This window comes from Globicephala melas, chromosome 20, assembly GCF_963455315.2.
Source record: "Globicephala melas chromosome 20, mGloMel1.2, whole genome shotgun sequence".
Taxonomy (NCBI): Eukaryota; Metazoa; Chordata; class Mammalia; order Artiodactyla; family Delphinidae; genus Globicephala; species Globicephala melas.
The window spans coordinates 13,839,783-13,866,595 of record NC_083333.1 but is presented as its reverse complement, the minus strand read 5'-3'; the positions used below and the strand labels follow the sequence as shown (position 1 = coordinate 13,866,595).

The window sequence follows — 26,813 nt, the reverse complement described above, 5'->3', positions numbered from 1 at the left end:
ACTCCAGATCTGCTGAATCAGAATATCTATTTCAACAAGATTCCCAGCTAGATTCCCTATATCCACCAAAGTTTGAGAAACACTGCTTTATATCACCACTATAAACAGATATTTCACTGTCTCTAAGTGGTTAGCACATATTATTCTATTTTATTCTAACTTTCTTCACATTTTCACAAAATATTATCTCTAAACTTGGGATGCATCTTATAATCAATGAAAGGAGTATTGTAATTAGCAGGGTGTTTTCCTTTATTAGTGGGACACAAAATAGTTTATCTTACAATTGATGGCATCTTACATTTTGCTAAAATAAGGTAATAGACTTTAATATAACTATCAAAATTAAGAAATAGTTGCCTATAATCATTTTGTATTTGACCATTGGGACCACGCCACGGTTTTGGAAAAAGTGGCTTTATGAAAGCAAATTAATGCTTCCAAACATCACTGTGTTTGAGGCCCTTGAGAACAATTCAGTTTCCTCAGTCCCAACCACAGAGATTCTGTTGCAGATGATTTTGATGTGGGTCAACTTTCAACACATTGGGTAGCAGGCTGAACACTAAGTCAAGCTAAATGACATCAGATCGTAAACTTGCGGCCTGACGAGATTCCCTCACACTATAGTGCAACCATTCTCAAACTGTGGCCCGTGGATCCTTGGAGATTCTTAAGAACTTTTCAAGAGGTACATGAGGTCAAAACAATTTTCATAATAATACCCAGATGCCATGTGCTTTCTTCACTGTGTTGACTTAATGATGCAAAAGCAAGGATGGATAGGAGTTCTGTAATAAAGTTCACTTTATTACAAATCAAGACATGACACCAAGCTGTACTAGTAGTCATAGTATTCTTCACAGCCATACACTGACAGTGAAAAAACATTTTTTTTAGTTTAAAAAGCCAGCTTCGGGACTTCCCTGGTGGCACAGTGGCTAAGAATCCACCTGCCAATGCAGGGGACAAGGGTTCGAGCCCTGGTCCGGGAAGATCCCACATGCTGCGGAGCAACTAAGCCCGTGTGCCACAACTACTGAGCCTGCGCTCTAGAGCCCGTGAGCCACAACCACTGAGCCCGTGTGCCACAACTACTGAAGCCCGCACGCCTAGAGCCCATGCTCCACGACAAGAGAAGCCACCGCAATTAGAAGCCCGCGCACCGCAACGAAGAGTAGCGCTCGCCGCAACTAGAGGAAGCCCGCACACAGCAACGAAGACCCAATGCAGCCAAAAATAAATATAAATAAATAAATAAATTTTTTAAAAAGCCAGCTTCATTGAAAAATGACCTAAAATTTGCAGCAGTGGAAAGTATTAATTTCATTACATCTCAATTTTATCCACATCTTTATAATATTCTACATGATCAAACAGGAAGTCCATGAAAATCACTCCCTCTGCACACTGGACTTTGACATTTCTCTCAAGGAAAAACACATGTGCAGTTGTCTGAGCTGCAAGATGAACCAGCCACTTGATTCATGAAGCACCATTTTTACTTGAAAGAACGACAAGCGGACAAACTATTGCTTCTCAGACTTGGATAGCTGCCAGACAGTTTCTCAAAAAGCAGTGAAGTGTGTTTATCCTTTCAAGGAAAACTACTGACAGTATCTTTTACTAATGATATAGTTGAGTTTTCAAGCAAAAATTAAAATTTTGGAAGACTTGTATCTACTATCATTAGCTTGACAACTTCCTAATATTTGAATTTTCTAATGAGATCAGTACTTATATTAATGATTGTGATTTTTTTATACTGTATAATGAAACGTGCCAATATTTGGAAGTTCCGTATAATTCAGTGAACAATATTTTCCAAATGATCAATGTATGATGTTTACACATGGGTAAAAGTTTCATTCAAAGTTCAACACAGACCAACAGATCATAATGTTTGCTGATATGGTTTCAGATTCCACATTGAAACTAGCCTTTAAGGAACTACCACAGAAACTACCACGTGTCAAGATTTGGTATAGTATCTTAAAAGAATATCTGCAATTATTTGAAAGGGCAATTAAAATACTCTTTCCTTTTCTAAATTATATATCTGTGAAAGATTTTCTATATCTACTTTAACCAAAAAACAAAAACAAAAAACAAAAAAACCATACAGCAACAGACTGAATACAGAAGCAGGCATGAAAATCCATCCATCTTCTACTCAGCAGACATTAAAGTGAGTTGCAAAAATGAAAAACAATGGTACTCTTGCCACTAATTTTTTTGTTTTGGAAAATATACTCATTTTCATAAAAATATGTCATTAATGTTAACAGGCAATGAAGTTGATAGGAATTTTAAATGAATTAGATTTTCGCAATTTTGACTTCTAATATCATAAATATTGGTAGATATGACCTGCATAAACCAAACTCACTGGGTTCTCAATGATTTTTAAGAGTGTGAAGGGGTTCTGAGAGAACAAAGTTTGAGAACTGCTACTGTCGTAAAACTCACTTAAGCCACAAAAGAAGGGACTATCTTCACAGATGAGGAAACAATATGGATGAATTCTTCCTCTCCACCATGAAGCCTGCAAGCCAGAGGTCCTCTTTGTGGTGCTATATTGAGCTCCAATCTCTTAACTATGAAAACTTAACCACGAGCACACAGATGGTTCAGCAGAGCCGCTGGCCAAAGTAAAATCGAAATGCAACTTATCCTGAATAAGATCCAGAGGGAAGCAGTTGCTCCTCTTTCTGTAGGACTAGATCCCCCCAGAATCTCAAGGAGGGATATTGAAACAACAGTCAGTTACCAATGAAGAGTAATTTCATAAAGTGTAAGATTGGGGGCAGGGGAAGTTCCAAGAGACAACTATCAAATGTTCAATTTTCCCACTTTTAATAGGAAACATAAAAGGCCTTATTCAAAACATATGAACTACTTCTTAAGAGAGATATGGGGATACATGTGTGTAATTGAACTCCATTTTATGGTCACTTACAGAAGAATGTATGTAAAAGAAAAAGCAGAGAAAGAAAGGGAGAAGGGGGAGAGTTGTGGGGAAAAAAAGTAGAGGGTCAGGAAGGATGCGGGAAGAGGCCCAGAGGGAACAGGAAAAGCAAATGCAGATGAGGAAAAGGAACCAGAAAGGTCACACAACCTGCAGGGGCCTTAGAAATGAGCTAGGCTTGCTTCTTCATTTTAAGTGAAATTAGTGGCCCAAAGAAGGTAAGTGGTTTGACCAAGTTCAGTGCCGGGACTTTAAGCCAAAATTTCTAGCTTCTAAGCAAGGAAAACACATAAAGAGAAGGTCTGTGAAAGGGGATGGTTTGGAAAGAAGTGATGGGAGGGATGAGCGGGAGGGTGGACAGAGAGAGAGAGGCAGAAAGATACATAAATACACGCACATGCACACACACACACACACTCACACACACACGCTAAGCAGTGAGTTCTAAAGCAGGTGTTTAATTAAACACTGTTTGTCACACCCTGACACTGCTACACATAACTAAAGTTTGGAGACCCCTGCCTTAAGCCCAGGATTTCTCAACTCTACGGTGCCTAGAAATCACCTGGGGATCTTGTTAAAGTGCAGATTCTGGTTTTGTAATGCGGGGTGGTTCTGAGATGCTGAATGTCTAACAACTCCTCCGTGATGCGGATGCAACATGTTCAAGGATCACAAGGACCACACACAAGTTCCATTGCCTAGGAACGTGCTAGAAATGCATATTCTCAGGCAACATCCCATACCTACTGAATCAGAAGCTCTGGGGGTGAGGCCCAGAAAACTGTGTTTAAACAAGCTCTCCAGGTAATTCTGGTGCATATTAAAGTTTGGAACCATTGCACTAGGCCATAATGTCTCCTATCACCTTGTTGCCTGTAATTGGCTAAACAAGTGTGGCAGTACTTTATGTTCAAGTCATTACTTTTCACTGGGCTATCTGAACTTTCTACTAGGAATTATCAACATTCCAATCATTCTTTTCAGACACCCTTAAGATTTGGGAATGCCACCGAGCTCATGAGGCTCACATGTGATGTGTGATTAAGGAAGTATTTTCTGAGGCCTCCTTTATTAGGCTCAGCTTGGCTTCCTCTAATTGGTTTAGACTTCCACACCTGGAGCTGGACTAAGAGATGTCCCCTCAAACCTTTTTCTTGGAGTAAAATATCCCCTTTAGCTCACCCCCACTTGCCCACTGTAGGCCCCTATACCAGGTCTTGGATTCCTCAGAACGTAGGTTAACCCCAGGAACTTTTGAATCTGGCCCCCTGTCTGAATGGAAATACAGGATGGAGCTCCCCAAAGCTCCAGACTCAGCAGCCCTGGTCTTCCCAGCCCCTGCAGTCACGAGCTCTGATGCGGAGATGGTCATTTTTGGAGAAGCAGCTCCCTACCCGCGGAAATCAGAGAAGGAGAGAATCGAGGCTCAAAATCGCCCATTTGATTCTAAGAAGGCTTGCTTTGCAGTGGATGATAAGGAATTTTATGTGAAAGGTATGATCCAGAGCAAGGAAGATGACAAAGTCACAGTCAAGACCCTTGACGACCGGGTAAGTGTTGATCTCAGATGTCCTTGCTAACATGGGCATCCTCCTTTTCCTTTGGAGTAGAATAGTAGAAATTGCACGCTGGTCCACAGGAATCTGAAGATAGCACAAGCCTCATTGACCTCCTCTGAGTGAAGCCGCAGGTAAAAACTGCCATGGCACGTACCTCTGCTCTGGCTCTTTCCTTCGAGGACTTGGGCTTTGAGAGTTTTTATGATGTTTGCTTTGGAGAAAGGGGAAGGTGGTGGTGGAAGCGTTTGGACTGTTTAAGGGAGAGACTGATACAGGTTGCTGCTGGATGGGCGAATATACCGAATAGAACTCTCTAGGCTGCAGAGGGACTTACAGAGGGAGCTCCAGAGGCAATGCCTAATTTAATGCAGAGAATTACAGAGCACCATTCAATTCAACACTTACTGGACACCCATCATGTCTAGGTCACCGTGTCTATCACTTTGCAAATGTGAGCACATCTCAGTCCTGCTTCCCCAAAGTTTATCATCTAGTGTAGGAATCAAGAGTACACGGTGGGTATGGGGACTTCACTGGTGGCACAGAGGTTAAGAATCTGCCTGCTGATGCAGGGGACATGGGGTCAATCCCTGGGCCCAGAAGATCCCACATGCCGCGGAGCGACTAAGCCCGTGCACCACAACTACTGAGCCTGCGCTCTAGAGCCTGTGCTCTGCAACAAGAGAAGCCATGACAATGAGAAGACCGCGCACCGCTCACCACAACTGGAGAAAAGCCCGTGCGCAGCGAGGAAGACCCAACGCAGCCAAAAATAAATTAATAAAATAGTTTTTTAAAAAAAGAGTACATGGTGGGTATGAATCGCAGTTCACAAATTCAAGCATACGAGACAGATGATGATGATGATGATGATGATGATGACGATGATGATTGTTATTATTAAACTTAACCTCTGGTGTCAGCCCCTTTTCACAGGGCCAGAAATAAATTTTCTGGAGTTACTATTGGAGTCCCCTCCCCAGAGCCATGCCACGTTTTCAGTAATACCACGTGGGGTGTCACTGCCCCCCTGAAGGATGTACTAAGAAACAAGCCCCATTTTCTGAATCTTCAGGACACACAGTTCCATCTCCCTTATGCTATTTTGGGTGTTTCTCTCTCTCTCTCTAGTTTAGGGCAGTGGGGCAGAAGGGCTTCCTTTCCTCAAGAGATTTGGTCCATATCAACAAATCTCCCTTTTATCTTTTCGGTAAAACCCTCAAAGCTCTCCTAAGGATTTGGGCTTTTGGAAAACAAACGCTAGAAAGGCTTACAGGCTTTCTTACTTTTATGCCTTATTTTCTACCTTTCCTGAGTAATGGAGTGCCAGTTGTATGCTTAAAGGGAAGGGAAAGCAGAGAGGGGAAAATTAGGTAATAGTCTCAAAATACTGTTCAGCCATGGACCGTGCTTCAAGTCCAAGTGTTTTAACTATTAGAGCAGCGGTGCAAGGAATTCTGGAAGCCTTGAAAAGACAGGGGAGAGCAGAAACAGGTCATGGAAGAGGTGGCACTTAAGAAGAGCTTTGAAGGTTGCTAGATGTAATTTCAATGTAGATATATTCCAGACAAAGGGACCCACATGAGCAGAGGTATTGAGGTGGAGATGCACAGAATACACTGGAAGAGTTTTTTCCAATATTCCAAGCTTGAGCTCATTGCAGCACTCATAGCAAATGGGGTTAACACAGGCAAGCTGCCGTGGCCTTGGCCATGCTGAGTTCCACCGGCCACCCTGAGGCTGAAGGGCTCTCAACGTTGCACACCTCTAACCCGCTTCTGGCACACAGAATGGCACGCTGACGTGGGGGCATCAGACCAGAATTGGTTACACACTTTGACCAGACTTAGATTTATCAGGAACAGTTATTTACGGATCATCTCTGGGCACAGAAATGATCCATAAAGTTAACCACAGTAATGGGGTAATCTCACCACAATATCTCACCGTTTTCACCACACTGGTAGCTCACCACATCGGCTCTCCCACTCATCACGTGATTTTCCTCTCAATATCCAGACACTCACTCTGAACAGTGAACAGGTGTTCCCCATGAACCCTCCCAAATTTGACAAGATCGAGGACATGGTCATGATGACCCACCTGCACGAGCCAGCAGTGCTGTACAACCTCAAAGAGCGTTACGCAGCCTGGATGATCTATGTGAGCGCCTTTCAACATCTCTTTATTCCACCTATCTCTCCAAGTAAAAACAAATCCCACATGTTGAATATTCTGATTTTCTCAGACCTACTCGGGCCTCTTCTGCGTCACCGTCAACCCCTACAAGCGGCTGCTGGTGTACAACCCCGAGGTGGTGACGGCCTACAGAGGCAAAAAGCGCCAGGAGGCCCCGCCCCACCTCTTCTCCATCTCTGACAACGCCTATCAGTTCATGCTGACTGGTGAGTCATTTCTTTAATGCATATTAAAAAAATAGTTTTAGTGAAGCATTCAAGTCCTTTACCTGTACTGGTTCTTAGTTCATTACTCGAGCCCGTCACAGGCTTTGGTCATCCAAATGGTGCCATGACCAAAGTGACCTCAGGAGATTCAGAGGATGTCAGGATGGAAAGCCAGGGGCGCAGCATCTTCCATTACCAGTCACGGTTCTTGAAGCCACGCTAAGTACATTCTTCTCTGGGGGTGGATGTGGAGCACAAGGACATGCGCTGCCCCCACCTCCAAAGAAACCCCCAACATGAACACACTTGGAAGAGAGACTATATTAGTAGCCACTAGGAAAGCAAAGTTGGAGAAACGGGCACAGCAACTTCCCTTCACCTGTTTTCTCAGGCTCCCTCTTTCTCCTCCTTAAATTCCCAGAATAGCAGATGAAATAGCAGAGATGTGGTAATACCGTCACCCTGTCATGCCTAACATCACTTCAGTCTGTTCAACTCTCACCTGATTTGACTTGGTGCAGAGAGAAGAAGTAGAAGCAATCATCTGAGATCTGAAGATGCTTAAAAGTCATCCAGGACAATGTTGCCCAAACTTCAGCCATGTCAATTTCACATTCGCGATCCTGGCCATTTCTGCATATTTAAAATCTTTCCTTATAGTGACTGAAGTTCCGTCCATTTCAAAAAGGAAGAATAGGGACTTCCCTGGCGGTCCAATGGTTAAGACTCTGTGCTTCCACTGCAGGGGACACGGATTCGATACCTGCTCAGGGAACTAAGACCCCCCTTGCCACACGGCGTGGCCAAAAATAAAAATAAAATAGGAACCGAACAAATCTGCCCTTTGATCCGGAGGAAAACTATTTTTTTAAAAAAAGGAAGAATAATATCACTATTAGTATTAGTTTCTTAGGACTGCCGTAACCAAGTACTACACACTGGGTGGCCTAAGCAACAGAAATGCATTGTGACAACAGCTCTGGAGCCTGGGAGTCTGAGATTAAGGTGTCAGCAGGGTTGGTTCCTTCTGAGGGCCGAGAGGGAGAATGTGTTCCAGGCCACGCTCCCAGTTTCCAACGGTTTGCTGGCCAGCTTTGGCATCCCTTGGCTTATAAAATCATCACCTTGATCTGCAATTTCATCTTCACATTGTGTTCTCACCTGTCTCCAAATTTGTCTTTTTATAAGGACACCAGTCATATTGGATTAGGGGCCCACCTACCCCAGTGTGACCTCATCTTAACTAATTACATCTGCTATGACCCTATTTCCAAATAAGGTCACATTTTGAGGTACTGGGGGTTAGTTAGGGCCTCAACATATTAATTTGTTGGGGGGAACACAATTCAACCTATAACACTCTTGTCAATGGAAAACCGCGGTCACTATCCACTAGTAGAAAGTAAAGGTGACAGAAAAATGCAATGACAACAAACCAGTGTCCAGAAATTCTAATTAGAAGCTGTGGCTTCTTACAAGTTCTAAGTCTGAGACTTGCTTTCTTTGTTGAAAAGGGAGATAAGAAAGTGCTAGAGAGGAGGTAAAGATCTGTGAACGTGAATAACTTTCACACTGTGGGACTCACCGTTCACTTCCCATGCTGCCCACGTTACACATCCAGCATTTGGGAAATCTGCCCAAATTGTCTCAGAGAAGACTAGACATGACCAAATCATCACACCACTAGTTAATGGCGAAGCCAGAACTAGAACTCATGGGCTCTGTCTACCCCCAATGTTGCCTGATTTGTATATCCTGCCTATATGTTGTTTATTTACTCCATCCTGCTTCCTTCTGCTTTTCTAGATCGAGACAACGAGTCCATCCTCGTCACGTGAGTAAACTGTTTTTGCCATGATGACTTGGAAGGGGCTGTCCATTCCTTCTGCTCTCCTTTACCTCACTTACTTTTTTAAAAAAAAAATATTTTATTGAAGTATAGCTGGTTTACAATGCTGTATTAGTTTCTGCTGTACAGCAAAGTGATTCAGTTATACATATATATTCCTTTTCATATTCTTTTCCATTACGTTTTATCACAAGGTATTGAATATAGTTCCCTGTGCAATGCAGTAGGACCTTGGTGGTTATGCATTCTATATATAATAGTTTGCATCTACTAATCCTAAACTCTCAATCCATTTGTCCTCCATTCCCCCTTTCCTTGGTCCCCTTGGCAATTACAAGTCTGTTCCCTATGTTTGTGTATCTCACTTTATTTTATTTTACTTTATTTTATTTATTTTTGGGTGCGTTGGGTCTTAGTTGCAGCACTCGGGATCTTTTGTTGGGGCACGTGGGCTCTTCGTTGTGGTGCACAGGCTTCTCTCTAGTTGTGGCGTGCGGGTTTCCTCTTCTCTAGTTGTGGCACGCAGGCTCCAGAGTGCGTGGGCTCTGTAGTTGTGGCACGTGGGCTCTAATTGAGGCGCGCAAGCTCAGTAGTTATGGCGTGCGGGCTTGGTTGCCCCACGGCATGTGGGATCTTAGTTCCCTGACCAGGGATCGAACCCGCGTCCCTTGCATTGCAAGCCGGATTCTTTACCGCTGGACCACCAGGGAAGTCCCTCTCACTTACTTTTAAATCAACAGCGGAAAATCCGGGGCTGGGAAGACAGTGAACACCCAGCGTGTCGTCCAGTACTTTGCAACAATTGCGGTCACTGGGGAGAAGAGGAAGGAGCAGCGGCCGGGCAAGATGCAGGTGAGCAGCTTCCTGCACCTGGAAGGCTTGCTGGAATAAGTATACCTTAACTCCCAGGTGAGCACCAAGTGTTTGCAGGGCTTTGTGCCCAGCAGAGATGCACAGCACGAGGTCCTGCCCCAGGGGGTGTTTACGGGGCAAGGCGGGAAATGGCTCCACCTCGTGGACTCAGGCTCTAGCACCAGCTCCATCAACAACAGCCGAGTGACCTTGAGCAACTCCACATCCTCCTTTGGAGAAGGAATGGTTTAGGCCAGTGGTTCTCAAGCTGGAGTGCACATCAGAATCACCAGGAGGGCTCGTTAACAACCGATTGCTGGTCCCCAGGCCCAGAATTTCTGACTGAAATTCCTATCTCATGTTCAAAATCCTGGCATGTTGCATTTCTGTCGTGTTCCCATTGTTCATGCTGCCGGTCCAGGGATCACACTTCGAGAACCACTGGGCTGGACAGCTCTGACGTCAGAAAGGCAAGCACTCATGTGGGGAAGGGGGGGAAGGTGAAAACTCTGCTTTCTATAAGTGGATTTCTACGTAATAATTTTCACAAAATATTTTATGCAACTTAAAAATTTTTTTGAGAACCACTGTTTCTATCATATGGGTCACTTTCATTGCTCACAGTCTATTTCTACTTCTGAACCCGAATATCTATATAAATGGGTCCTGGTGCGTGCAGGAACAGAGGTCTATATTTTACAAATCCATGATTTATAATAAAATGTTATCAGAGAAGAAAGGCCGTCTGGGAGATTGAGATGTAGCAGGTAGTGCTCCAACCTGGAATCTGGTGTGGCCAGAAGCCACTTTGATGCTGTGCTAAGACCCCTTCTACGATGGGACCTTGAAACCTCCTTGGGTGGGGTGGGGATGGGCCTGTGGGTACTCAGCACAACTGTACCTGCCACCAGCCTGAGCAGGGCGACATCCCTCCCTGGGTCCTTCCCAGAGCATCCACACTTTTGAGTCACTGGGAAGTTACTTCAGAAGACGTCCAAAGTCCTCTCTTTTCCTCTTCTCACTTTTTATTAGGGAACCCTGGAAGACCAGATCATGCAGGCCAACCCCCTCCTGGAGGCCTTTAGAAAGGCCAAGACCGTGAGGAACGACAACTCCTCGAGATTCGTAAGACTCGGTCCAATTGTCAATGACCCCCAGAAAGAAAACGCTCTCCTCCAATGCTGCATATGAAAAATGGCCACAAAAACTAGGATATACCTGGCCTTAGTCTACCCCCAAGTAGACTGACTATACCGGGATATTCTGATAACCCTTCAAAGAACATTTTGTCTTATTCCCAGCCGAAGGAAGATTTAGCTGTCCTTCCCTAACTAATCCGCATCGCCTCAGAGCATCCTGAAGGTACAATGATTCCAGATTCAAATTCCACAAGTACAAAATGACTTCTCTGTGCTAAAATTGGTCTCTTCAGGTGGAAGCATTTTAAAATACCTAAGTCTGTTGAAAGGTATCCACTGACTTATTAGCCATGAAAGACATAGTGTGAAGTTAGTTAGCAGATCTGACCTTCTCCAGGTCAGGGGGTGCTGGGAGGAGGGAAAACCTGGTGGAGGCAGCAGAGCTCAAAAACTGGGAAGAAGTTGATACTAGAGATATTGAAGGATACGTCCCATCCTTCAACGTTTCACTTGGGTTTAGCTCAACCAAAGAGGCATTTACTTCCGACACTGGCAAATAAACAAGTATCCAGTCTCCTATCTAATTTCACCGGCCAGTAGAGCAGGTACCCAGAGGCATTTCCATTCAGCAGCTAGAACTCCTGAAGAGCGAACACATAATTCACATCAACCTCCACTGGTCCTTCATTAATTCTTCATTAATTCTTCTTAGGCTTCATTCAGAAAATACTGAGAAAACTACTGAGTACGTACTACCTTCCAGGGTCTGTGGGTGAACAAGCAAGGCAATATTTTTGCCCTCATATTGGCTCACAGGGTGGTAGCGACCAATTAAGCGGGTGATGTAAGAAGGGAGTATACACACGCACACATATACTCTATGTAATTTCACCTCTCACTCCCCGAGATTGGGGGAACCCAAGGGCTGAGTGGGTCTTTTGGGAGCCAGGAGGCCTGGCCTGGGAGCTAGGTTTGCATGTAGTAAGTAGTAAGGAAAACTGAGGCAAGAAATCTCAGAAGTAACATTCAGAGGCAAAAAAAAAGTCAGATAGTCCAACCAGGTTGTCAGTTCAAAGGTGTTATAAAGCGTTTGAGCGGGATAAAGACAAAGGAGACAGACAGGTGCGAGGTAGTCCCGAACAGAGACTTGAGAGGGAGCCTGCAGGCATCCTCAGAGCTGTAGGAACAGGGCCAGGTGCTTTGGGCAGAGCTACCTGAGTCTTAGCTAAGCCGGCGTGGGGACCAGATGCCAAGCAAACAGAGAAGAGGAAAGACCTCATGCTTCTGGCATCACCTCCTCCGTGACCCGACACATCCCACCCATCCCACCCATCCTCAGTAGTACCTAACAGAAGCTGGCTACAGTACCATATAAAGAAAGTAACTGTGTTTTTCAATCTGTCTTTGGACGGGGGAAGCTCATTCGCATTCACTTTGGGGCCACGGGAAAGCTGGCGTCAGCAGACATTGAAACCTGTGAGTCCAAACACTCTATCTGGCACCTTGGACTTGGCCACAGAGGCATCTCCTGGGGACCCTAAAATCACATCGTTTTTTGTTACCTCAGATCTCTTAGAAAAATCCAGGGTGACATTTCAGTTATCCCGTGAGAGAAGCTATCATATTTTTTACCAAATCATGTCAAACAAGAAGCCGGAACTTATCGGTAAGTTCCTTGGTTATCATTCTCATCTTCCAAATCGATCACATTGGAAAAAAACGTAGAGTCAGTTGTGCATAAGAGGCTAAAGGGATCCTTCTGCTTCACAGACCTGCTTCTCATTTCAACCTACCCCTTTGACGTCCCCTTTGTGAGCCAAGGAGAGGTCACCGTGGCCACTATTGACGACAGTGAGGAACTGTTGGCCACTGATGTATTTTGTGTGTTTATTTACTTAAGTAAGGAATTGTTGAATTTATGAACTGAGAGGTACCCATGATCTCAGGAGGCAGCTGGGATGCAGGGATGCTCAGCGATTAGACCCAAGAGCTCAGAGAATTAGTACAGATCACACCCCTCCCCCACTTGGTTCCATTTCAGAAGATTCCAGAAATGGGAATACGGAAAGTTCTCCAAAATAGGCCTTCAGTTCCACTCGCCAGCTTTTTAGAGTAAATGTTTGCATGGATAAGGTCTTTAAAGGTTTTGTTGGAAGGTTTCAGGGCGCAAAACCATCTACATGGCTCTTTAAGAAAATCTAGAAAATACAGGAAAGTCTAACGCAGGAGAAAAAGAGTCCCGCCCTGCAGCAGCCGTTCCATTCCTCCGGCTACCTGCCACCTCGGGCTCACACACCTGTCAGGCCTCTGGCCTTTAGCTCTGGGGAGTATCTCCAGGGTCAATAACTATAATATTAACTAAGTGCACTGAGCACTTACGCGCGCTGGGAACTGAGAAAAGAGCTTTGCCTCAACGAAACCTCTGGCATCAGCACCACTGTGACCCCCGTTTCATAAAGGTAGAAGCTGAGTCTTAGGAAAAAAACACACAATTTGCTCAAAGACAGTTTGTAAACGACAGTCGGAACCCAGATCTGCCCAACCCCAGAACTTGCATTTTTAACTAAAATACACCATCTCAGTGCAATTAATCTCTACCCCTGCTGGCTCTGCCCTCACGGAAGCTCTAAAAGCTTTTGGAAAGCAGTCTCGCCCAACACCCCAGGGGCTCCTGCCCAGGGCCCAGCTCCCTGGCCTTCATTCTGTGACATTTCCAGGTGATGCTAATTGTTTTAAGGCAAGGAGAAAATGTTCATGGTCAAACAAACTTCATTTTACATTAGTCTGGCTATTATATATTCTTAACCAGCTTTCCCCAGTCTTTACCAGCTGGGGAGGAGGGTTAGTGACGGATACAAGGCCTCCAGCCACCCTCCCCCACCCCCCCGAAAGGCCCTCCTAAGGAATTCTCAAAGTCCCCAGAGTATCTCAGGTCCTCACCAGAGATCCCTGCCGTCAGGGCTTCTGTTGCTCCTTCCTCCCACGGAGCTTCTCCAGGGTGATGGTTTACGGCCAGATGGAGGGGGATTGTTGCCTCCGAGTGACTGCGTTCTCCAGAAGGCTCCCACGCAGTCGCACTCTCACCTGCTTCCTTTCAGCACTTAGCGAAAGAAAGTTCTTTCTCTAGTTTCCCGCAGCCGCCCGTTCCTAGGACACAGATATGCATCAGCTGGGATGGGATACAATTCAGGGCCTCAGAATCTCTCCTCCCCTCTGTCAGCTCCTGGCGTGGACTCTCCCTCCCCCACAAGGGGGCGCCACCCCAAGAGTGCCTCACGTTTCAATACCATGGTCTGTCCCACCAGCTTACCCGACACATCCAGACATGTTTCAACTCCACCCCTGGGCATTGCTTAGGCTTGGGCTGCAAACCCTGCTACACAATCATATGTATACCCCAGAGAAGGATTTTCCAGTTTAAACCACTGTGGCAGAACAAGAGGTTATAAAATCAATCAGCATCTGCTATAGGCTTTGAAGTGACCCAGCGTTGCTCCCATCCCCTTTTTATCACATCCTCCCTGCAGGGAGGTCCCTCAGAACCTCAGTTCTTCACCCAGAAATTTGGAAAAAATCTGCACACCTATAAGGTTCTCATAGGGACTTAATGAGATAACATAGGGATGGTGCTGTCGACTTTAAAAATATTCGCAACCTAAAAGTTGAGAGTTATGTTTTATTTGGTGGGAATTTTTAGGACTTCCAAGCCCAGGAGGCAGCATCTCAAGTAACCCTGAGAGAAGTGCCCCGAGGAGGTGAGGGGGGAGCCAGGTTATACAGAAGTTTTGCCACAAAGGGCAGGTAGTCTGAACATCAAAAGGTTACTGTTCGTTAAAGAAAACCAGCAATCCCAAGTTAAGGAATTTAGCACTTTTCTGTGTGTGGGAAGATGCAAGAGTCTGAGCTCACCGAAATCACTCCTTCGATATGCACCTCAGCCATCTGGGGCCAGTATCCCGTGTTTTCACATCCTGAGTTTCCTCAGGGCTCACCCGGGGAGCGGCTGCCGTCTGATGGCTACTAGGTGGCACCATCGTTGGAGGGCTGCAATCGCTGATGACTGTGACATCCTCTGTTTACTGATATGGCAGGAAATATTCCATTTCTCAGGGCCTAGCCCCCTACCTAGCTCCTTTCTCATTTGAAAACTATCTTCCCTTCCAGTTCTAATAGTCTACGGCGCTATATTATCTCCATGCTGAACTACACGGTAATTCCTGGGGTGCAATGCAGAGTTCGCAAGCTCTGGTATGGGGCCGTGAAAGTACATCCTCCCAGCATCACACAATGTTTCCCAGTGTTCTCATCCAGGAAACAGTGCCCACATCTATGCACAGTGGGAAAGGATTAAAATCAGATTATTCACATTTTCTTCCCATAGTCTTCACCCACCCACACAAACATGTTCAATTAAGACACGGTTTTTAAGCCCTAACTTGTCATACCCCACCTGTCATCCACTTACTGGGGTAAATGCTGTCTCACGTGCTATACAAAATGCCGGGGAAAAGCAGCATTTGGGTCCCTGAGGCCTGCTGTGACGGCTGTCCTTTTTTTCTAACTCCCAGAATGACACTGACATCCTGGGCCTCAGCTCAGAGGAGGAAGTTGGGATCTACAAGCTCACAGGCGCCATGATGCACTACGGGAACATGAAATTCAAGCAGAAACAGCGGGAAGTGCAGGCAGAGCCAGACGGCACCGAAGGTACCACATCTGGGAAGGGGACAGAGGTTTGCCTCTCCCCCTGCGTTCACGTGTGGACTGGGCCACAGGAGATAAACCTTGTGTTCATCTCAAGAGCTGCTCTTGGAAAACCATACAAACTGAATTTGGGTTGTCCAGAGCTTTTTGAACATGCGCTGGGGAAGTCCATTCCCTTGGTCAAGGAATCATTTAGTGGAGATTCCTTCGAAAACAAGAGCATCATCTCATAAATGAATAATCTCTGTCCACTATCTCTCACCGTCAGTTTACCTGTTATTTTAGGGTGGACATTTATGATGGTTGAGTGAATTTCACTTCCTTTCTGTGCTTACATATCATTATTAATATCCAGAATATCGTCCTACTCACTGAGCCTAAAATAAGAACCTTGGTTAGGCAGCCATTAATTCAGGTTAATAAATTAATTAACCTGAATTAATTAGCTGCCAGTTTAGGTGGCAGATAAATTTCTCCCTCCTATCTCTTTCTCTTCCGCCTCCTACATCTGTTGAACTGACCCTGAACCAAGGACTGGTGAACAAATCTTCCTCCCCATGACTCTCACCTGGATGATCTCACCGCCTGCCTCTGCCTCATCCCAAAGAGGCCTGGAAACAGAGTAGAGGGCAGTGTAGGGGCTGACCGACGGCCAGACCCATCGCCATATACCCTGCATGCCGCATGCCTCCAGCACTTCATCTTACAAGCTCCCAGAGTCAAAGGCTGGTTCATCCCTAATAATTCTACCTTTTGATAACATCCCCACACTGCGTGAAGCAGTGCGTCTGGCACCCCAGCTGATAAAAAGGAACGATAGCCATGAGTTAAAGGCCAGGAAAATATACATGACTTTGTCACTGTCCATAAAAGCTCTCCTGATCAGCTTAGGTTTGTCCAGGATGGTCTCCCTTGTTATTAACTCAAAGTCAACTGATTAGTAACCTCATCATGGGAGTGATATCTCATTACATTCACAGGTTCCACCCACACTCAAGTGAAGGGGATTACACAGGAAATGTACACCCACGGGTGCATTGTCCTCCCAATGGTGCACGGGAAGTAACAGGAGAAAAATTCAACGTGTTCAGAGCAGGGAGCCCTTCTGATTGGGGTAGTCAGGGAAGGCTTCCTGGGGGAGGTGGGGTCATTGACTTGGACTTTGAAAGATGGGTAGGATCCTAAAAGGTGGGGGGGCAGGCAGTCTAAGCAGAAGAAATGATGAGCAAGGGGGCTAAGGAAGGGATGTGATGGGGACAGAGAAGCAGAGAGTGGTCCACTTTGGCTATAGAAGACGATATGTGTAGTGGATTTGTAAGAGATGGGAGTTAAAAAGCGATTATTTTGGCCTCAGTTTGGAAAGGCCTTGAGTGCCAGGATAAATGGTTTAGAATGTATGTGACAGACACCAGAAGCCGCTGACACTCCAAGCAGCAGCGGGGTATGTGTGACAGCCTGGAATCAATCCATCTGTAGTCATGCTCACCCAGAGTGTGGAATGTAGGGAAAAAATGCCTCAGGCTCCTCAGCGCAGGCGGACCATATGGATACGTATCACGGCAAGGTCCCACACCCTCTTCCAGCCCTGGTCCCACACCCTCTTCCAGCCCTGGCAGCCACGTGTGCAGTGTTGAGAAGCAGAAAGAGCCTGGCAAAGGGGAAAACGGTGGCTGTAACCGGGGCCTGAGCTCCTCTGATGATGCCACCCACCCAAGTCAGTGTTTGCTGAGTGCTTACTGTATACCAGGACTGCTTCACAGCCACCCAGTAACATAAGTACTGTCACTGTCCCCCAGTTGACAGATGGCAAGACTGAGGCATAAAGGAGCAAAGCCTAAATTTGAACCCAGGCTCTTTGCCACTTTACTATTCTACAGTCTTAGAAACCATAGAGATGCAAGCTATTTTTAAGGTGAAATGAGCAGGACTTAGATGCCTCTCTCAACACTGCGTGTCAGGGGTGAAAAAGAAGGATGTGCCACCCCAAGCTTTCAAGTTTAAGTAACCAGAAGAATAATGGTTAATGGGCAAAGTAGGAAGAAGGGATGGTTTGAGCAAAGAGTAGAACACACAACTGGTCTCTTACTAAGTCCTTCACAAACACTGCCCTGGATTTTTATTATCTTGGCTCCCTAACCAGCAATGAGGCGACGGTCCCAACCAAGGAGGAGCTGTCCTTGGGAAGCAGCATTTCTTTACCTTTTCTATGAGCTCAATGCAGGCAGCCCGGTCCATCCCAAAGTCAACTGAACTCCTAGTGAACTATATGAAATTGCCCATATTCAACTGAGCTTGACCATCTCCAAATACTTGCAGGTGGGGTGAAGGTTTCGTACTTCTCTCTCAGCTATTAGCAGGGCACTTTGCAGAAATTAGGAAGGTGCTGAACTTATATTAACTGTCCAAATGGTACTTCCTTTACTCATATACCATGTTGCTGTATTATCAGACTCCAACAATACTACATAACAATATGTTTTTTAATGAAATTTAAATATCAGTAAGTCAAGATCAACCTATTTCTAAAGATTGTATCTAGAAGGCAAAGTGAAAGTTCTCGAAAACCCAGGACCCTGGATTATGGGGTTGAAACTCCATTAGTCAAGTCCAGGCCTGGGGCATGTAGGAAAACATAAAAACATCCAAAAGGATTATAGAAAATACTTCTAGGAGGACCGAGGGCCTAATTGGCTGTTTTAGCAGCTGCTGTCTGTGTGACACCATTTCTCCTCCTCCTTCAGTGGCTGACAAAGCTGGGTACCTGATGGGTCTGAATTCTGCAGAAATGCTGAAAGGCCTGTGCTGTCCAAGGGTGAAGGTTGGGAACGAATATGTCACTAAAGGGCAAAATGTCCAGCAGATAATGGAGATGCTCTGTATCCGAATGACTCACGTATTTTGCTATTTTAACCACCATCCTAAAGTTCTTTCGGTTGCAAGAATCAGAAACACATATGAAACTGGCCTCACCATGAAGGGGGAATTCATTCTCAGGCCTCAGGGGTAACTCAAGGAGTGCCTTGGGTGCCATGAGGGTCTGCAGCCAGGAAGTGAAGAGCCCTCCAGAGCCAGGCAGCCTCTCCGGCAACACAGCTCCAGGCTGTCTTCTCTCTCCTGCTCTGTTGTGTTCTCACTAGGTGGATAAGCTTTCTCCACCTCTCCTGCCCGCGGCCACCCCAGAACTCCCAAGTTTACATCTCCGTGGTTCCAGCCTCATCCTGAGACTGAGACCAGCATCTTTTGATCCCAATTCCAAATTCTCAGGAGAGACACTCTGTTTAGCCCAACTTGGACCAAATGTCCACCTCTGGTTCAATGAGGTGTGGCCGGGGCTAGAGTCACGTGTTATAACCAAGGTTGGTAGAAAACGATCTTTGTAAATGGGATAGACCTCATGGAACGGAGCAGATGTCTCAAGATAGATGTACTATTAGACTGAAATATATGAAATTGCCAATCTCCAGCTGCTTTTGACTTTCAAGTTGTGAACTTTGTCTGTTTCAACTTAATACAACCATAAAAACATTCATTTGAGGGTTGAGTGGATGTTCGTTTTTTCAAGGTGACCAATTCGGTGGGCGCTCTGGCCAAAGCCGTCTACGAGAAGATGTTCCTGTGGATGGTCACCTGCATCAACCAGCAGCTGGACACCAAGCATCCCAGGCAGTACTTCACTGGGGTCTTGGACATCACTGGCTTTGAGATCTTTGACGCGAGTTGTTTGCATCAATGACAAGCCTCAAAGCACCCTTCCGCTTTGTGTCTGCTCTGCTGAGTCTCCACTGGATTTTCCAAACTCACTCCAACTCTTTGGTATTCGAAATACCCAGTTCAACAGCCTGGAGCAGCTGTGCATCAACGTCACCAACGAGAAGCTGCAGCAGTTCTTCAACCACCACATGTTCGTGCTGGAGCAGGAGGAGGACAAGAAGGAGGGCATCGAGTGGGAGTTCATCGACTACCGGATGGACCTGGCCGCCTGCATGGAGCTCCTCGAGAAGGTAAAGAAACGCTGCTCTCCAGGGACAGCTCCGCCTTGGTTGGACGACCACCTCTTTGCTCTAACTCTTTTCTGCTAATGGATTGGCTCCCCTAAACCCACTCCCCCAGGCTCTGAGCCTTCAGATAGCTGAATTCCCTGTGCAGAAAGGGTAAATGTTTGGAAAGCACAGAATCTGTTCAGACACTTAAAGAGGTGTGTGGGTGATTAAGATTCCAGGGCTCAGTTACCCCTGAGAATGTGCATGGAGCCCAGGGGTGACTGGGCATTTCATACATACCTGACTTGTCCAAAGACCCCAGGAGGAGGACCATGGAGCAGTGGGCTTCCTGGAGGAATGTTACTATGAAAAAAGCAAGGGCTTCCCTGGTGGCACAGTGGTTAAGAATCCACCTGCCAATGCAGGGGACACGGGTTCGAGCCCTGGTCCGGGAAGATCCCACATGCGGCGAAGCAACTAAGCCCGTGCGCCACAACTACCGAGCCTGCGCTCTAGAGCCCGCGTGCCATAACTACAGAAGCCTGCGTGCCTAGAGCCCATGCCCCACAACAAGAGAAGCCCACGCACGGCCACAAAGAGTAGCCCCCGCTCGCCGCAACTAGAGAAAGCCCATGCGCAGCAACGAAGACCCAACGCAGCCAAAAAAAAAAAAAAAGCAGATGACATACATTTTTAAAAAGGAATTCCCATCACATTTTGAGCACTGGTCATGTTGGAAGCCTATCTTCCTAAGGTGGCTACTGAGAAACCCAGATTTTATTGCTTAAACTATTACTCATGTGATTTTATGTCTAAGTATCCAACTTTACATTTTTGGTAAATCTATTGCTAAAAGTGAGTAAGTTGGGGAAAACTCAGCTTTTTTCCTTCCTACGTAGGGAAAAACCCAGTTCTTTCCTACTGCGTGTTTCTTTCCTGTGAACTTCCTTTACCACTCACATAGACGCTTCGTTTTTGATACTTCTGGTCACCAAATGTGTGGAGGTTTTTCCTCACAACGACAAGCAATTCTCTGCAACACCAGCTGGGTGTCCTACAATTTAAGTCAATTCGGACACTATCTACCCAGAGATGCCAAGTGCAGGCAGTAGGTCCCTGGTGCCCTACAACCTCTGACCTACTGGGCTACAAATCGAACGTTCCCACAACCCCGTCCTCAGGTTTAATTAATTTGCTAAAGGGGCTCACAGAATTCAGGAAAACACTCACGTTTACCAGTTTATTAAAGGATATGATAAAGGATACAGATGAACAGCCAGATGAAGAGATACAGGGGGCAAGGGAGGGTCCCAAGTGCAGGAGCTTCCGTTCCCATCGGGCTGGCGCGTGTCACCCTATCGGTATGTGGATGTGTTCTCCAACCCGGAAGCTCTCAGAACCACCTACGATCGGGATTTTATGGAGGCTTCCCATGTAGGCACGATCGATCATTAACTCCATTTCCAGCCCCTCTCCCCTCTCTGGAGGATGCGAGGAGAGGACTGAAAATCCCAAGCTTCTAATCGTGGCTTGGTCTTTCTGGTGACCAGCCCCCATCCAGGAGCGCACCCAGAGTCACCTCAACAGAACAACAGATGCTCCTAGTACGCTTATCACTAAGGAAAATTACAAAGGCTTTAGAAGTTCTGTGCCAGGAAACAGGGACAGAGACCAATATATATATTTTCTATTACCTCACAATGAGCTACATTTATATACATGCAATTTCATTCCATGCTCTTTTGTTCAACAAATACTAAATTAGCACCTACCATATGTCGAGCACTGTTCTGTCATCGCACCAAACAGACCAACAGCCTTGTTCTCACAGTACTTACATCCCAGCGTTCCTAGTAACAGAGTGACAGCACCAAAGAAGTTGTCCTTGACTCCTACAGATGACAGAGTCATTGGGATGTACTAGTAAACGCTGAGGATAATCTGTTATCCTCCTTCCAGCCTATGGGCATCTTCTCCATCCTGGAAGAGGAGTGCATGTTCCCCAAGGCCACAGACACCTCCTTCAAGAACAAGCTGTATGACCAGCACTTGGGCAAGTCCAACAACTTCCAGAAGCCCAAGCCTGCCAAAGGCAAGGCTGAGGCCCACTTCTCCCTGATCCACTACGCAGGCACTGTGGACTACAACGTTGCCGGGTGGCTGGACCAGAACAAGGAACCCCTGAACGAGACGGTGGTCGGCCTGTACCAGAAGTCTTCGCTGAAGCTGCTGTCCTTCCTTTTTTCCAACTATGCTGGTGCAGAAGCAGGTGAAATTTTTTTTTAATTCCCCCTGTGGAAACTCTGTGTAATTACTCATAACTCATGAAGAACCAGTAGCTGGACATGAGCTTCAGGTTGAGCTTGATTTATTTGTCTGTCTCTGATCTCTGTTTTTCTTTCTCCTACTTCTATTCTTCCTCTTCCTTAAGAGATCAAGCTCTAACCATATGACCCAGCAATTCCACTCCTGGGTATATATCCAAAAAAAAACAAAAACACTAATTGGAAAAGATACATGCACTCCAATATTCATAGCAGCATTATTTACAATTGCCAAGGTATGGAAGCAACCTAAGTGTCCATCACCAGATAAATGGATAAAGAAGATGTGATATATATATATATATATATATATATATAATGGAATATTACTCAGCCATAGAAAAGAATGAAATTCTGCCATTTGCAGCAACATGGATGGACTTGGAGGGCATTATGCTAAGTGAAATAAGTCAGACAGAGAAAGATAAATAGTGTATGATATCACCTATATGTGGAATCTAAAAAGTATAACCAACTGATGAATAAAACAAATAAGAAGCAGACTCACAGATATAGAGAACAAACCAGTGGTTACCAGTGGGGAGAGGGAAGGGGGAGGGGCAATACAAGGGCGGGAGGGAAAAAGGGTTATTATGAGGTTATATGAAATCACGTTGTGAAACGTGTGAAAATTGTAAAGCACTGTAGAATTTAAAGAAATTTTCATTCAATAAAAAATAAATTAATGTTTTTAAGTCGGAAAAAAAATTTTTTTAAAGAGATTAGCTTCTACGGAGGTGAACAGGGCCTCCCAGTGGACACAATAGCCAATACCACATTCTTTAAAAGGTTTTTTTTTTACTGAGATATAATTCATATAGCATAAAATTCACCCTTTAAAAAATTCAGTGGTGGGACTTCCCTGGTGGCGCAGTGGTTAAGAATCCGCCTGCCAATGCAGGGGACACGGGTTTGAACCCTGGTCCGGGAAGATCCCACATGCCGCGGAGCGACTAAGCCCCTGCGCCACAGCTACTGAGCCTGCACTCTAGAGCCCGTGCTCCGCAAGGAGAGAAGCCACCGCAATGAGAAGCCCACGCACCACCATGAAGGGGAGCCCCCGCTCACCACAGCTAGTGAAAGCCCGTGCACAGCAATGAAGACCCAACAGAGCCAAAAATAAAATAAATAAATAAATTTATCAAAAAAAAAATTCAGCGGTTTTTGGTATATTTATGGGTTGTGCAACCATTACCACTACGTAATTGCAGAACATTTTCATCATACCAGTAACCCTTTAGCAGTCACTTTCCACCTGCCTCCTTCCCAGCTTGTGGCAGTGGCCAAACTACTTTCTGTCTCTATGAATTTGCCCATGCTGGATGTTTCATGTAAGTGGAATCATACACTGTATGGTCTTTTGTGTCTGGCTTCTTTCACTTAGCTTAACGTTCTTCAGCTGTCCACGCTGCGGCAAGTGTCAGCAATTCATTTCTTTCTATAGGTGAATAATATTCCACTGCGTGGATCTTAGCACAGTTTTGTCTATCCACTCATCAGTTGATGGACCTTTATGTTTTCTCTACTTTTGGGTACTATGAATACTGCTGCTATGAACATTTTATAGAAGTTTCTATGTGGACATTGTTAATGCTTTGGGGTACATACCTGGGGATGGAACTACTGAATCATATGGTAACTCTGTGTTTAACTTTTGGAGGAACTTCCAGACCATTTTCCCAAATGGCTGCACAAGCCAGTATCACTTGTTAAGATTACCTATATATTTTTAAAGTAATTTCCAGAATAAGGTTTAAAAATTATGGACTATTTTAAATGCATTAATTTAACAAATTAATGCTTTTAATTCATGCAATATAATCATTCATTAGATAATTTTTTACAATTAATGTCTAGTGTATTGGGCAGTATAATATAAACATGGGCATAACTTTAAACTTGAATGATGAACACCATCGTCTTCAAATCTAATTAGGGCATCTCTATAACTGTATTGCATAACCTGACTTAGCAATGATGCCAGGACTCTAAACCTAAGTTCCTGTGTAGGCATGAACCTGGGGAAGTGGCTCTCCTGCCTCTCCTCCCCACCCAAACACATGGTCATGCTAGACCCTGGGGACAAAAGGGTGGAGTGAGAGGAGGGTGGGGGAAATGAGACATGAAATTTCCCCAAGGGCTGAATCTTGATTACATATCAGAAGATAAATCTGAAATTGAGCCATTCAGAAAAAGTAGACCCAATATCACTGATGCCTCATTAAGTTGGGCTGTTCCTTTTAGACAAGAAAAAAAATTGACTTGTAGAATATTCTGAGAAACTTCAGTTGTTATTACTTTCAGTTACTTCCTCAGGAAGAGATAAACAGGAACTCAAGAATTTTTAAAAGGGACACTCATGAAAGAAACCACACTCACCAAGAGGAACATCTCAATCTTGCCAACTATTCAGTTGGATTTCATGTCTGAGGTCTAAAGGAAAAGATTCTCCTTGGATACAGAGAGTCTAAATTATACTCCCAGTTAAATGCCACCCATATCCCACCCCACTCCGTTCCCACAGTGATAAAAATCAGTGTTCCCAAATCTGAGTAGTTTGGAGGAATTTTAAGAAGCAGAATACAGAAATGAACAAACCAAAAAACCCTCAGCTCTCCTATGTCAAAAGAAAACCAAACTCTCACTTCAGGGTTTGGAGGAAGTGGTTTAGAAAGGCCACCACTGACAAAACGGCGCACTGTTAGTGGAGATGTAAATTTGTGAAGCCACTACAGAAAACAGCATGGAGATTCCTTTAAAAATTAAAAATAGAACTACCATATGATCCAGCAACTCCACTTCTGGGTATATACCCAGAGGAAATGAAATGACTATCCCAAAGAGATACCCCCATGTGCACTGCAGCATTATTTAGAATAGCCAAGACATGGAAATGATCTAAGTGTCCATTGATGGATAAATGGATAAAGAAAAGGTCATATATAATGGAATATTATTCAGCCATAGAAAAGAATGAAATCTTGCCATTGGCAACAATGGACCTTGAGGGCATTATGCTATGTGAAATAAATCAGACACAGAAAGACAGATCCTGTATAATCTCATGTATATGTGGAATCTTAAAAAACCAAACTCATAGAAACAGAGATCAGATCTGTGGTTGCCAGAGGTGGCGGGTGAGAGGTGGGAGAACTGGGTGAAAGGGGTTAAAAGGTACAAACTTCCAGTTATGACATAAGTAAGTTCTGCGGTTGTAAAGTACAGCATGGTAACTGTAGTTAATTACACTGTGCTGTATATTTGAAAGTTGCTAAGAGAGTAGAGCTTAAAAGCTCTCATCATAAGAAAAAGAAACTGTAAGTGAAGGGATAGATGTTAAGTAGACTTAATGCTGTGATCATTCTGCAATATATACATATATCAAATCATTATGTTGTACACCTTAAACATATACAGTGTTCTATGTCAGTTACATCTCAATAAAACTGGTGGGGCAGGTGGGTAGGAAAGGCCACCACTATGTCCTCAGGACTCACCGGACACACCCTCTGTGTCCGTCTCCAGGCGACGCCAGGGGGAGCGAGAAGGGCGGGAAGAAGAAGGGCTCCTCTTTCCAGACCGTGTCCGCTGTGTTCAGGGTTTGTTTTTTGGCGACTTCCACATTCGGTTGTTTTCTGCCCAGTGCAACGGCGTTTGCTAAGGTAAATGTGCTTCTTCTGGTTTGTGTCCCAGGAAAATTTAAACAAATTGATGGCCAGTTTAAGAAGCACCCGTCCTCACTTTGTGCGATGTCTGATTCCCAAGACTCCTGGTGAGCGAGAATCCCTCAGAGCAGGACTCCCTGAAATGTATGCAAAATTCTGTGGGTGTGGGTATGGGTGTACATGTGTCTGTGTGCACGCGCGTGTGTGTTTCCCTGGGGACAGGATCATGATAGCCTTTATCACTTCTCAGTCTATGAAACAGGGCCGCCAGATTTAGCAAATTAAAACCACGAGACGCCCCATTAAATTCGAATTTCAGATGAGACAATGAAAAATTTCTTAGTATAAATATGACCCATGCAATATTTGGGATATACTTATACTAAAAAAAAAAAGTATTTACTGTTTCTCTGAAATTCAAATTCAACTGGGCAGCCTGGGCATATTTTATCTGGCATCCCTACTACGAAATTATATCCAAAATGTTATGTACATATATAGGTGCATTAAATCCATACCTTTCATAAGATTCTTAAAAACCTTTCCCCCCAAAGTGAAGAGCCACTATATTTGGCAAATAATCAGCTTAGGTGTTCCATAATAAAAACAGCATCAATAACAACTGTTTTCTGAGCCTAATGCAGTCCCATTATTATGTTATCTCTACTGTTTACAGCAGTTCACTGCAAGAAAAACATAATCATCTCCATTTTATAAATGAGAAAACTGAGAGTCAGAGACCAGATATATAGACATAGAACACCATGTGGTACAGCAGACCTTTAACCGTCAACAATCCTGGATGCACAGATATGGCTGAGTTTCAGGGCCATTTGTCACAAAGGAAAGAACAAACCATCACACAGACTGTGGCTACGAGGCAGCTCTCTCACCAGCCAAGCTGTTGAATCCCAAAGGCTGGGCTTCTGGCATCAAGGTCCTGCTTCAGCAATGTTACAGGAGAGCAGAGGAATTAGATGATCAAAGAAAAGATCCCAGCTCCACCTACTACTGCCCAAGGGACCACAGCTGAGTTCTGGTCTATAAAAGGAGGATTAAAATGGCATTTTCTTTAGGCATTCGCTTAGTTATTAATTCATTTATTTATTGAGTGAGCGCTTATAAAGTGTTGACTCATTTTGTAAATATTAACACATTTAACCCGCCTTAGAGGGCTGTTGTGAGGATTAAATAAGCCAGTACACGTAAAGCATTTGAAACAGGTCCCATCACAGGAACAAAACAATTGTAACTATGTATGTGGACGGACGTTAACCAGACTTATTTTGGTGATCATCTCACAATATATACAAATATCGAATCAATACGTTGTACAGCTGAAACTAGTAAAATGTTACATGCCAA

The 26,813-nt window shown here is 44.7% G+C and overlaps 1 protein-coding gene across 1 annotated transcript in view; it reads left to right on the top strand.

Moving 5' to 3' along the window:
• Positions 1-4,260: 4,260 nt before the first annotated feature.
• Positions 4,261-26,813, top strand: part of LOC115856196 (myosin-13-like) — a 44,648-nt gene continuing 22,095 nt past the window's right edge. The window contains 16 exon segments of the mRNA XM_070044509.1: positions 4,261-4,521; positions 6,550-6,693; positions 6,779-6,935; positions 8,742-8,769; positions 9,525-9,636; positions 10,669-10,761; positions 12,188-12,251; positions 12,343-12,441; positions 12,546-12,649; positions 15,344-15,482; positions 18,221-18,337; positions 19,040-19,191; positions 19,310-19,480; positions 21,419-21,728; positions 25,309-25,382; positions 25,477-25,555. Coding sequence (XP_069900610.1) covers positions 4,261-4,521; positions 6,550-6,693; positions 6,779-6,935; positions 8,742-8,769; positions 9,525-9,636; positions 10,669-10,761; positions 12,188-12,251; positions 12,343-12,441; positions 12,546-12,649; positions 15,344-15,482; positions 18,221-18,337; positions 19,040-19,191; positions 19,310-19,480; positions 21,419-21,728; positions 25,309-25,382; positions 25,477-25,555 — 2,104 coding nt within the window.